This window comes from Ursus arctos, unplaced genomic scaffold (assembly GCF_023065955.2).
Source record: "Ursus arctos isolate Adak ecotype North America unplaced genomic scaffold, UrsArc2.0 scaffold_31, whole genome shotgun sequence".
Taxonomy (NCBI): Eukaryota; Metazoa; Chordata; class Mammalia; order Carnivora; family Ursidae; genus Ursus; species Ursus arctos.
Window position 1 is genome coordinate 3,423,760 of NW_026622997.1, and position 13,428 is coordinate 3,437,187.

General features: G+C 44.7%; 1 protein-coding gene across 7 annotated transcripts in view; it reads right to left on the reverse strand.

The window, feature by feature from the left end:
- Window positions 1-13,428, reverse strand: part of CARMIL1 (capping protein regulator and myosin 1 linker 1) — a 304,353-nt gene that overhangs the window by 112,759 nt on the left and 178,166 nt on the right. For all 7 annotated transcript variants that reach the window (XM_057305073.1, XM_057305072.1, XM_057305071.1 and 4 more), the window contains 2 exons: window positions 11,215-11,319; window positions 6,400-6,469 (listed from right to left, as the gene is read on the reverse strand). In XM_057305073.1, coding sequence (XP_057161056.1) covers window positions 6,400-6,469; window positions 11,215-11,319 — 175 coding nt within the window. The remainder of the gene's footprint in view (window positions 1-6,399; window positions 6,470-11,214; window positions 11,320-13,428) is intronic.

A 13,428-nucleotide genomic window follows, 5' to 3' on the forward strand; every position in this document is an offset into this window, starting at 1 on the left:
GATGCCTAAAACTCTCCCAAAGCTAAAGGTTTCCCCAAGCAGTGAAAGCTTTTCCATTACTGTAAATGGAAACCCTTTTCAAGGAATTTGCATAATTAGAGGCCGTGTCTGCCTGTGTGCGTGGAAAACTGGTTTTTAAATCACCCTAATTTGGATCCCACACGCTAGCATTATTTAAAAGAAAGCAAGATCAAAGAGGAGCCAACGTGACTGAATCACTGAACACTTTTGGAACCTTCAAAATACACTCACGTTTCTTTCCACAAATGTCCTCTCCCTCAAAAAGGGCGGAACATGTCAGATGTCAGTCACAGTTCTAAGTAAACAGCTGCATCTAACTCTCTAACTCTCGAACAGCCGTAACGGGGACAGGAGAAGCAAGGAAAACTAAAATCTAGACAGAACTTGCAATCATTCATTTTCCTGTGGGGCACCTGGGTGGCTCAGTGGGTGGAGCGTACGACTCTGCTCTCCGCTCAGGTCATGATCTCAGGGTCCAGGGATCGAGCCCTGTGTCGGGCTCCTAACTCAGGAGGGAGTCTGCTTCTCTCCCTCTCACCCCGCGCGCGCTCTCTCCCTCTCTCTAAAATAAAGTATTTTTTAAAAATAATTCATTTTCCTTCTTCAAGATCACTTGCCACTTAAAAAGATATGGCAAATATTACAGGTTTAAATATAAAATAACCCCCCCCCCGGGGTGCCTGGGTGGCACAGCGGTTAAGCGTCTGCCTTCGGCTCAGAGCGTGATCCCGGTGTTGTGGGATCGAGCCCCACATCAGGCTCCTCCGCTATGAGCCTGCTTCTTCCTCTCCCACTCCCCCTGCTTGTGTTCCCTCTCTCGCTGGCTGTCTCTATCTCTGTCGAATAAATAAATAAAATCTTTAAAAAAAAAAAAAAAAGAAGATAGATATAAACAGTCATTTCCTAGGTGCAAACAGTTGTGTGTTTTATATTGCTTCCAATATGCTTCCTGCTGTGACAGCAGTTTCCACTCTGCATCCCACGTGGGCCCAATAGGAAACTGATCTGTGGGGGCGGGGGTACAGTTAGACACCCCCACACACACAGCACATCTGCCTTCGCGCCTCAAAGCCAGGTGAGCGGAACTGCCTCAAAAGTTCCTATTCGCTTCCCTACTCATGACAGATTGCAGGATCGGGGGCTCTTCTTCCTACGCTTCGTCAAAGCCTCATTGCCACGAACTGTGGAACGACGTGCAGGGAAGTTTCTCCTTCAAAGAGCTAAGTCTACACCCAGATCTACACCTCAATCTCAGCTGTAATTAGCCTTTGTGTCTCCTCTGAAGCCTTGGAGAATTTTCTCTCTCACTGGGAAGGAGAGTAAGCCAGAAGTGGCAGCACTTACTACGCTCCTGAAGTAGGACCGTGGAAAAGACTTCTCAACACAGGCCAGAATGACAGCCCACTGCCTCCCTTCAGGTGGACGGGTATGTGGGGAGAATACGTACGAATGCCAATTTCACTACTACCACGTAAAACAGCTTTGAGACGTTTCCTTTCGAACTAACATTGGGGGCGATAGAACACATTTCTTTGAACATCCGCACGGATGCCGGATCCTTCCCCTTTGAGAATGAAATAGGATCAGCCACAGGCCATTCGGAGACAAGCCAGGCTATAGAGGGTGATACGGTTTTGTGTCCGAAATCAGGGAGGACTCTAAGTAATGAGACTAATTCTTCTTGAAAGATTTAAAATAACTTTGAAGGATTCCCAAAAATGCTTCAGAAAAGGCAGAATATTTATATGGCTTCTAAATAAAAATTTTCAGAAAGGCCATACTGACCCATGCTGTGAATGCTGACATTCAAAATAAGGCTTCACCGTAGTAATCCTCCTCCTCCCCAAATTATGGCTCACATGTGCCAGGCTCGGCACGGTGCCAAATACCGTCCTGCAAACAGTCTCCATTCCACAGGTGGGGACGAAAGGCTGAAGGAAGGCATGCCGAGTGGCTGAGCCAGGTTTCGAAGGGCGCCTTTCTGATTCCAAAGCACCCACCCTTTGCGATGACCCCCTTTGTCTCCCGTGACTACTTGTAATCCTTTTCCTAGAGAGTTGACTCCTTGTTGGTACTGAAAAGACCAAGGGAAAGAAAATGAACTGGTAACATAACTCACGGGGGACACCTTAAGGAACTCAGATTTTTTTTTTTCCCTCTAAGTAGAGATGTTATCTGTAAATGAAAGCTTAATTTCAATACTTTTAACTTAGCCCTCAAAGATCAAAAGACTGCAGCCTCAAATCTTGGATTTAGGTTTCCAAACAACAATGATGTTTGTATTGGAGGAAAGCAACACCATAACTTGTAAACACTGGCATGGTACTTTTATTTTTAATAGCAGTAAGTATAAATCACTGCTCGCATTCAAACTGATGGACGTGAAATGCCTCTTTCAGGGAAATACAGAAATAGTCTGAGAACCACAGGAACAACTCACCGGGAAAGGTGAGCGTGAACAGTGAAGGAAGCGGCAATGCTAAAATCAAAAATCATTTGCTTAAACAAAGCTATTCAAAGCTTCCTATGTACCCTTAAAAAAAAAAACTACTCAAGTAGTTGACACACAGTGTTATATTCATTTCAGGTGTATAATATAGTGACTCAACCATTCTCTACATTAAATGTTCACAATGATAAGTGTGGTCACCATATGATACCGTCCAATGTTATTACAGTATCATTGACCATATCCCCTTTCCATCTCTGTAAACCATTCCAACTTGAAAGTTACTTTCCTCTCTCCTCCCAATAAACTCAACCACCATCTTAGATGACGGCCACGTATTTTCTGTAACACCCATACAAACCTGATTTTAAAATTAACCAGTGGCAAGTAGCTATTTTATAATAAAAGGAACAAATTTACTTATAAATATACAAAGACTTGATCGTTTTTCCCATTTGTTCTTTGCTTCCATGCATGGGGTAAACTGTTGTATTAGAGGCATCATTAGGGGGCAATGAACTTGTTCAGTGCCCATATCAGACACTGTCCAGTACTATACTTCGGACAGGTGACTCTTTTCAGTCAGCCCCTCACCTCGAGTCAGTCATCCCTGTGGAAATGACTTCCAAGATGACATGGTGTCAGTGAAAAGTTTCACTCCCTACCACCACAGGTGGGGAGATTTATCTGACCATAAGGGAACGTGAAGTGCTGAATTCTTGCATGACTGTGACTGGCATGCTTGCAGTAAATGGGATTGTGTCTACTATAGCTAAAGAGAGAGAGAACAGAAGAAAAACAGACACATGCATAATTTTAAACTTGCAAGTCAGCCAAAGACTTTTCTGACAGCACTACCTAAACTCTGAAGTATCAAGTAATTAAAAGGGTTAGCAGTTAATACTCAAACAGCCAAGCATTTTATGCGGATAATATCGTAATTCCTAACGCCTTTACGGGAGAGATTTACTCTATTGTGGAGAAGAGCAAAATGAAACCTAGTTAGATTTGGACACCCACCTGTAAGAAGAAAAATGTGACAAGACACCTTAATTTAGAAAAATAATTTGGTGTTGGGGCACCTAGGTGGCTCAATTGGTTAAGTGTCTGCCTTTGGCTCGCGTCGGGATCCCAGGGTTCTGGGATCCAGTCCCACATCGGCTCCCTGCTCCACAGGAAGTCTGTTTCTCTCTCTGCCTGCCACTCCCTCTGCTTGTGCTCTAATAAATAAATACATACATACATACATCTTTAAAAAAATTTTGGTGTTTCACCAATTTCCATGAGCAGCAATATAAGGTGACTTTATAAACATGGCCACTGGGACTGTGATTCAAGCATTAAGATGGTGGTGGAACATGGTACCAAGGTAGTCGGAAGGGTTCCCATCTCTCAGCAGCACCACTGTATCATAGAATCCATAAATGAATGGGCAAAATGAAGTTGTAATTATTGTCATCATAATGGCCAACCCTACCATCAGAGAACAATCATTTGATCTGGATTCCTGCCTTACTAAGAAAAAAATGGTAAAGGAAAAAAAGTCTACTAGCCATTTGGTGGAACCATATGAAATTGCCAACAGTCTGCCGTTTCTGACCTACAAAAATGTCGATTTTATCAGTTCGCCAAATAGAACTGCTATTGCAAGTTATTCCCAGTCAGATCACAAAGCAGTTTAAAGAACAAGCTACATAGCGATATAACACAGTGTTCTTTGGGCATATGGTACCTGACAACTTCTTTGAGAAGAAAATGTCTAATCATACTTGATGTTCTAATAATTACCCGTATAATTAACAACAATCAGGAAAGCATACTTTCATCATGACTCTGCCATTAGTGAGCCGGATGATTTCAGGTTCGTGAGACCCCACTCTCTTCATCTGTAAGCATGGGAACACGATGATCACTTAGGTCCCTTCCCATCTTGATCACAGAATTAATGGAAGATGTTGTACTGAGAGCAATCACTCTATTTACTCAGGATAGTAAACATTTGGGCCAATCAGTAGCGTCAGCTACAGCAGTCAAGTGTATACCAATTTGCTTTTTTTGATAGAATAACCCTTCCTATTCCCATTCTTCTTACTCTTCCCCCCATACAAAAGTTTTGATTACCACCACATCCCTTAAGAAAGTATTGGTAAGCAATCAATTCATACTTCCAGACTTGGTTTCTATTATATGGTCTGTTTTTATAAATAAAAGAATACTGGGGACTCCTGGGTGGCTAAGTGTCAAACTCCTGATTTCGGCTCAGGTCATGATCATTGGGCTCTGTGCTCAGCGAGGAATCTGCTTGAGATTCTCTCTCCCTCTCTCTCTGCCCCTCCCATTCATGCTCTCTCCAAAATAAGTAAATAAATCTTAAAAAAAGAAAAAAAAGAAGAAGAAGACTGATTTACACATGAAAATTTGACAGTGCAGATTTTTAGGGGTTTTATGTGTTTTGTTTTTTGTTCTTTTTGGCTTTTCATTTTTTTTCCAAACAAAATGACTAGTAAATAGCACACAGCTGGTGTTAACCCCAGCTCAAAATTAAAACAACAACAACAACAACAAAAAATCCTGCACTAACAATTTATATGGTATGACTTCATACTTGTCAGTTTCTAGGATTTTCAGGGAGGTAATGGATTAATCTTCAATATTTAGTGTTAGGCTTGGTACCTGGCATTTTGTTAGGAGCTAAGGGAAACGAAAAACGAATAAGACACAAACAGTATCCTCTGGAAAGGTACAGCCTAGCAGGGAGAGACAGGCACTAATCGAACAGTTACACAAGACACCATATAGGTCACTGTCCAAATGCCCGTCACTGTGATAAAGAACCGGACAATCAGAAAAGAACAAGATCGCCAAGGGCTGAAGCAGTCAGGGGAGAAATTCTACAGAGAGATAAACAAAAGCAAATAACCCTTATATATCCCAGATGCCCCAGGAAGCACTTTGTGAAGAAGAGCTCCTCTAAACCCCATAACGAGCCGCCAGGAGAAGCGCTAATGCTGTCTCCATTTCACAGACGCAGACATCGAGATTTCGCCTAATTCACGCAGGACCGCACAGCTAGTAAAGGCCGAACTCGGCTCGAACCCCAGGAGTCTGACACAGGCACGGAGGAGACTGGACTTGACCTAGAGCCTTGGAGAGGGGAGCCCTGGGGAAGAAGGACATGGCAAGTGTGTGCCAGGAAGAGAGAACAGTGGGCATAGAGGCCCAGGAGCAGGAATGAAGGGACATCCCCTCCAGCCCTGATGAGAAGAAACCACATATGACGTGCTGGGTAAAGTCAGGCTCTAAAGGGGCCGGGTGGCTTGTACCTGGGGATTTTCTTACTGGTCTCCACACAAACTGAAAGTCTCAAGACTGTCAAAGTTCAGGAGCCCTCTAAAACGGAGAGGCTCTTGGCCTCAGATTATCTTTGACAGGAAGGGTCTGGAATTGCTGTAATTTTGAGAAGCATCTTAATTTTCCTGTTTTAAATCAAGACACTCAAACATAAGACAGATGACAAGACAGCCATTCTCTTGCACACTCTCTGAATCCAAGTCAGGTTACACATGTCTGTCCCCTGCAAGGGATGCAAAATGTTACATTTTTCATAACGGCAAAGCTAGTTTATGGCTTTTGTATCTCAAGGCCTCATCATAAAATATTTAAGCAACTGGCGCTAAGAATGAAGAGAAAAAAACAAAAAAAACCCAAGTCATTAAAACACACTTGAATGCTTTCTGAATGGCGTTCTGTGGCTGTTTGTAGATAAAACTTGCAAAATACAGAACATCAGAAACTTCTGTAAAATGTGTGTTTTTCTGCTTCATTTATACCCTCTGGATTCACAGCATCACACTTTTTCCGGGAAAGAGGCAAAGCAATTTTGAGGCTATTATAATCTCTTCCATCCCGAAGCCTGAACGTGTTCTTACCTCGCAATTGCTGAGGTCGAGAGAAACCCCCTTCAAGTTATGATTGCAAGCCAGGCCCAGCAACAGCGCTCTGAGGGGAGAAAACACACACATTAGACACAAACTCCACAGGCTGCACCAAGATATGTTCGCAGGCGGAATAAAGCCCAGAGAAGGTGAAGCAGCAAGCACCATGTCAGGTTTTAGAATCCCAGACGCGGTGAGGAAACGAGGCTGTCACATTCTTCAGTTTGACTCGGGGCAGACCCCTTCCGAACGCCGGGACTGCTATTCCTACGCAAATGCACCAACAGTGCACGTAACTGCACGCTGAAATTAACCTGTGTTCATCACAGATCAATTCCCACCAGCCTCTGCTTGAGAACACCTCTAATATTGTTTAGGAAATTACTAGGCAATTGTTATTAGAACAGCAAAGTAACACTGGTTTTCCCTAAGGAACGGGTTATGAGGAAGTCAGGCCCCGCAGCATCCAAGGTCGGAAATTACCGTCTACAAAGAGGGGCTTTTCCCAGCATCTACAGCAGGAGGTAGGAAGACAAGAGCACTGGAGATAAGGCCCAAGTCCAGAGTCCGAGTCCAGGATCCTGCCTGTCTGTCCGGCTACAACTAGCTGGTCTCGGAGCAAACCACGTCACCACCGTGCAAAGGAACGTTCTGCTGTGCATGCCGAGGAGACTGGACTGATCATGTTGCTCGTGTCTCTAAGAGAATGAATCGGTCCCACCTGCACAAGTCAGGCCTGTAACATCTAACACCCTTCAGCAGGCCTCATGCAAAAATTCCACATAGGCACACACATCCATCAATCACACTGACGGGATCGAAGAGCTCAATGCGGCCGTGGAAGGAACACACAGGTGAGCACCAGAGGGCTCTGCTCTCAAGCAAGGGCAACACGTGTGTGTGCGTGTGTGTGCACTCGTGAGCGCGCGTGCACGCACCACTGTAAGACAAGCAGACAGGAGGGAGTACTGAGGGGTGGACCCAAGGTATCAGCTCCTTGGGGGTGACTACCTGATTCTTGATGTTCCCATATACTCCACCCCATATACCCCACAAATACCCCGGGGTAAGAGCAAAGTGGGAAGGCACCTCTTTCATGCCAGTCTCTGGAATCCCCCCTTCCGGTGACTCTCTGGCCTCATCCACCCACTGAGCAAGAGAGCTCCCACCGTGTAGGTGGAACCCACGAGCTGGGCTGCTTCCAGGAAAGACGGCTGGAGGTGGGTAGCACCTTTCTTCTCATTCCTTCAGTCCAGTTCACGAGTCCCTTATCCTCAACACCGGCCAATGAGAAAGCCTGGGCAAATCTCATCTGTGCACCTGCTCCTGTTTAATTACTTATTAAGTTGCTTCTCTTTCCCCAGTAAGTGCTTTCCCCCCCTTTCCTTCTTGGGGGCAGTATTGAGCCGCTGAAAGCACCTGGGACCGAGAACCCAAAGGCCAGTCCCTAGGTCCTGGCTCTGTACTGACAGTGGTGTGGCTCCCAGGACATCACACGCCACTTTTCTGTCCTGTCTCAGGTGCTCATCAGCAAAATGGGACAGTCGGCACATTCCCAAAGAGGCCCCTTCGAGTCCTAATATGTGCTGAGTTTCTAGAACCTAGCCATGTTTTTCAACACTCTCTTCTTACAATGCTAACGTGGAAGGGAAATTCTTCCTGCTCGTCTGACATGTAGATTAAGGCCAAGGAAACAACGGTGTGCCTTCAGATATTTAAGGACGGTTCAGAAGACCGGTGATGAAGACGTAACAGCTCCCGAGACTGGTAAATGCAAAGAACCCACAGCAACTGTGCAACAAAATCAAAGGGCACGGCGACGAGGCCTGGCACGCACTGGGGAACTGCTGCAGCAGCACGCGCTGTCACTCTTCACCCAGTGATGCAAAAGCTGCCTAACGACTGTCCTCTTCAATCCTCCGTCATCACTGCAACACTGGGCAACAGAAGAATTTGTATTTCATTTCGCCCGCTTTGGATGTATGATGCTAGTTAGGATTTTTGAGTAGCTCATGCAATAGGTTTCTCAAAAATACTCATCCCAGGGGCGCCTGGGTGGCACAGCGGTTAAGCGTCTTCCTTCAGCTCAGGGCGTGATACCGGCGTTATGGGATCGAGCCCCACGTCAGGCTCCTCCACTATGAGCCTGCTTCTTCCTCTCCCACTCCCCCTGCTTGTGTTCCCTCTCTCGCTGGCTGTCTCTATCTCTGTCAAATAAATAAATAAAATCTTTAAAAAAAAAAAAAATACTCATCCCAGGAGATGTGGAGAAGGGGGGCCATGTGACAGGGAGCAAGGAAGGGCACAGGGAAGTAGGGGCGGGCGGGGGGGGGGGGGGGAGAATGAAAGCAAAAGCGCCAGCATGAGCAGCAAACAGGACCTCAGGCCTCGCTCCAAGTGATGCCGGAGCAGGGAGCATCCTCGGGGCGCACGAGGACCACACTGTTCTGAAGATTTTAGGAAGCACCAAGGAACAATGTCACCGCGCTCTTTACTAAAAGCCCTGAGATACTTTACTGTGGATTGACAGGTCTGCAAGGAAAAACCACAGCTATGAAGTAAGCGCTCATATTCTTTGTGTTGCTTTTGAAGAAGCCCCAAATTGCGGGAGACTCCTGCAGAACACGGTGCCGTCCAAACTTAGAGGGTTTCTCTCAAAAGAAGTTGCACTGCTTTCACATATTCTCTTAAGGCTACTGACCCCCAACCCTTCAATAGGCTAGGGTCTCTGCCTGCCCCTCTTCTGCAGGGGAAGGTGGTGGGGCAGGCACGTCGGGAGCCCGTGGCTGCTGTTGGCACCACGATGCACCTCCCAGAACCCCCTCAGCGGTCAGTCCTTCTCCGGGGCACAACCTTGGCTGAAAAAACGTGCCTCATCCAGGCCACATCCTTCCAGAGGCAGACTACATACAAAGGACTGATGGACACAGGGACAGAAGTCCCAGCCCCCGTCCCCTACATGCTATGCTCCATCTCAAGTCTGCTGCCTGGGAAACCCCTGGGCAAATTCCTGAACTTGGGCCTCCGTTTCTTCAACTCCAAACTAGGAATCACAACACCCGCTCACAACTGCTGTCAACATTGAAGGGGACGGCCCACATACGGGCAGCCGGGCAGCGTCTAAAGCGGGGTCCTGCTTTGCAAGCTCTCTTCCATTCCCGCCCCCTCACAGGTAAACCCCAACACCTCAGTTTTGCTGTATCTTTTCAAGTTCTAGCATCGCATTAAGTGTACGTGTGGAATTTTGCTTACAGAATCTTCAGCCATGGAGCCTTTCCCTCGCGTTAAGATTTTTATTAAGTGATACACAGAGCTGAAGAGATTACTGGCAGGACAGTACTAAATATTCACATAAATAACAGGTCACAGGATTTAATAATTACAAAATAACTTTGAGGTATAATTTTTATCAGCAAGTCTCTATAATAAAGAGTACAGTAAAATCAGTGTTGTGGTGGCATGGAATATTCTATAAAATCAATAATGCTCATCAATGAAGAGCTACTCTGTATTTCACAGGATCAAGAACACTGAAAGAACTGGAATACTGTGCACCTGTCAGTAACTTCTGAATAAGCAGATTTCCCATCAGTACGCTGACAGCAAGGATGAGTCTGGATCTGCTTTCTACCCAGTGCCCTCCTCGTATCCGGCACATTGTAAATGCTCCATCAATATCAGTTGAATGAATGAGTGAGTGAAGTAAATATGACTAAATCATAATGGCTCCCCCTTTAGAATACTGATTCCATTAGTTTGATTAATATCCACACAAATAGCCTCATCGTGAGTCTCTTACTATTTGGAGCTGTTACATTTACAGACCTCTAATATATTAACTCAATGTTTAAAAAAGAAAAGGCCTGCCATGTACCATCGGATTTTTTTCTTAACACTTGACTACATCTACCATCCTTAAAGACATCCATTGTTTTGGTCTTACGGTGGCATGAGATGCTACAATTTCACGCCTCTCAAAAAGGAAAAAAGGCAAGATGCAAATTAGATAAAGACTAATTTTCTAGTAAAATGAATAGCAGACACTGATTTTAACATGTCATACAAATTACAAGGGAAAAATTTAATGCTGATGTACATGCTAGCTGGGGAAAGGAGAAATCTGTGCATACATTTGAACGTATATGACGGGTACACATTCGTAAGTACTTGAAAATATGTTCTATAGACTCAAAGAGAATTTGACCCTATAGCCCTTCTGATTGTTTCTGGCAATGTGAACAGAAATTTCAAGGATGACAAACTGTCCTCACACCTTATTTTAGTTAAAGAGTTTAACTTCACTGCTAGGGATATCAACCCATTCCCTAAGTTAAGTGCCAAGTAAACACACCAAACAGAAGGCCTCTAATGACCTAGGTAATTCAGGAACTAAAGTGCCTAAAAACTGATTCTGTTGCATCCACACTGTGTATAGAGTTTATTATGGTTAGGAGAAACACAGAGAATAAATATTGACTAGAACACACACACGAAAATACCTAAAGTGGGCTGAACAGAACCTAAAGGCAGTGGTACCTGGGAGCACAACTTTTACAGAAGATCAGTCACCACTGCCAAGGTCACAACCCGAGGGAAGATTTTTTTTTTCACAGAAGATGCAATAATATCAACAGTGCACAACGTACTCAAAAAAGAACGTGATTTTCTTTTGTGTCCCAAAGTGAGAAAGGCATTTTCATCTGCTTTGCCTGCCTTAGGATTACGTGTCTTCTTCCCCTCCCTCAAGCACATTCATAATAACAAACTGAACGTTAAAAGCTCTAGAGAAAATAAGGATTAATGACTCACTTTAATGGCTCAGGAGACAGTTTTGTGCCTGAAAGGTTGAGCTGCATCAGAGACAGGGAGCTACTGAAAAACTGTTTGAAGGACGGGGGTACTTCTTTTCCTTTCCTGAAAAACAAAACACGAGCATCATACCAGCAGTTATGCTTGGGGTCAGTACCCCACTTCCGGATTGTCAAAATTACCCGTTGGTTATTCAGACACTGGGAAAAAAAACCCATGAATCCATTATATTTTCCGTAGAAATTTAAAGGTAAAAAGAAACAAAATGTCTGGAAGCTAAATAAATCCAATACCATCAAAGGAAGGATGCAAGAGAAGTTAAGACATTTCACTTAAGTCCTTAAAACTACTGCCATTCTTTGTGGCTAATGATCTCAAAATGTGTTTTGCCCATAGATCTCCTTGTTTGAATTTTTAAGAAATTGGAGGTCAAAGAGGATGTCTATGTCTCACAATTTAATGAGCTCTCCCTCTGGGTGGCACTGAATACTAAGGACCGCTACATGCACTTGGCAAAACTCTTAGACGAGGCCTGTCTCAGATGCAACAAGATGTGACCTAATGTCGAACTCAGGAACAACACAGACAGCCTGACTGGCATGAAGCCTGTGCAGCAAATATCCCGCTCAGCTCTTACATCCACAGGCGCAAATCTCATCATTTCAGGCCAAATATTCAAATAAAGACAAAACTCCAAAGGAGATGGCTATAAACTGCAAATACGTGGCCTTGTTGTTACAGCAGAAATCATACATCTCAAAAAGGTGGCAGAGTCAACACCACACTAGGAGGGTTTGCGGAAAACAAGAGCCCAGAGTCAAAGCTGGAATGTGAACCCTTTGCTTGTTTTGTTCTCTCTGCTAGAAGTGATGGCAGGACTGAGTGAGTCCACATGCAGAAAGCACTGATGGAGAGTAAACACTTAGTGGTAGTTATTCATACTCTGTGGGCGGATTCAGAGAGTCTCAGGGCAGGAGCCAGGCTAGCGGTCTAGCTCAACCATGTAACATTCAACAAGATTTCCTGCACAGAGGTCCAGGAAAACCTGTCTGTATTAGAAAAAGATTTTAAAACAAGATAATTTCAGGCTACCTGAGAAGAACTAGCTAAGCAACCAGAATCTCTAAGAGGTTGAAAAATAAATTTAAGAGGAAAGAGAATTCTGGTAGAATATATATTAGATGTTTCCCGTGAACTCTGGTTCCCAACAGTGGAACAATATAAGCCTGTATATTCCTGTTCGTTTTTGATGAGCAAATGTTGTTAAAATACTCTCTGAGGATACTTCTCCTACTGCTACTTTGTCTGGGTGTCTACCGTACCAATGTTTCCAAATATTCACTGCCCAGTTCTGTGGGAGGACGATGCTTCATCCCCCCACTGCTGGCAGGCTTGGCCACGCAGGTCCCTTTGGCCAAGGGGACATCACATCAAACACAAGCGATATGTGTGACTTCCAGAGAAAAGCTGCCCCAGCCATTATGAGCTGTGACTCTTTTTCCTCTGCTGCGTGGCTACAGATCTGTCTTCCAGAATAGAGGCATGTGGCCAGCCCACAAGGGACATGTCACAAAGCTACCACTGCTGAAAGCCATGGAGATGGGCGTGGGAAGGGAGGACAATTTGTTACTACAGAGCAACCTAACCTATCCTGACTGATACACTTAGGAACAAAAGTATGAAAAGTCTGGCTGACGGTCCACAGCTCAGTGTAAATGCATCAATTTCAAGATAAATCACGAAGGGCTTGCTAGGATTGTATCTAGGTAATGTGCTGGGTATTTAATCACAACCTTTTACTTGGACAAGGTGATTGTTAGCATGGTCCTGCTCCATAAGTTTAACAGCTCTACTGAAGACCCGTCATCACAGAGGGGGTGCCTGGGTGGCTCGGTCAGTTAAGCGGCCGATTCTTGATTTCAGCTCAGGTCACGATCTCAGGATCCTGGGATGGAGCCCCACATCTGGCCCGGGCTCAGTGGGGAGTCTGTTTATCTCCCACTGCCCCTCCCCCCACTCCCATGCATGCTTTCTCTCTCTCTCAAATAGTCTTTAAAAAAAGACCATTCATCACAGAATTCACAGTATGTGAACCCAAAAAAGCTGATTATGTGAAAATTTTTATATTCTATGACATCGTCTTCCCAACTCAGCTGCTCAGTCAATCACAGCCCCCTCAAAGCATGGCTTCATGACAGGCTTTCAAATGCATGA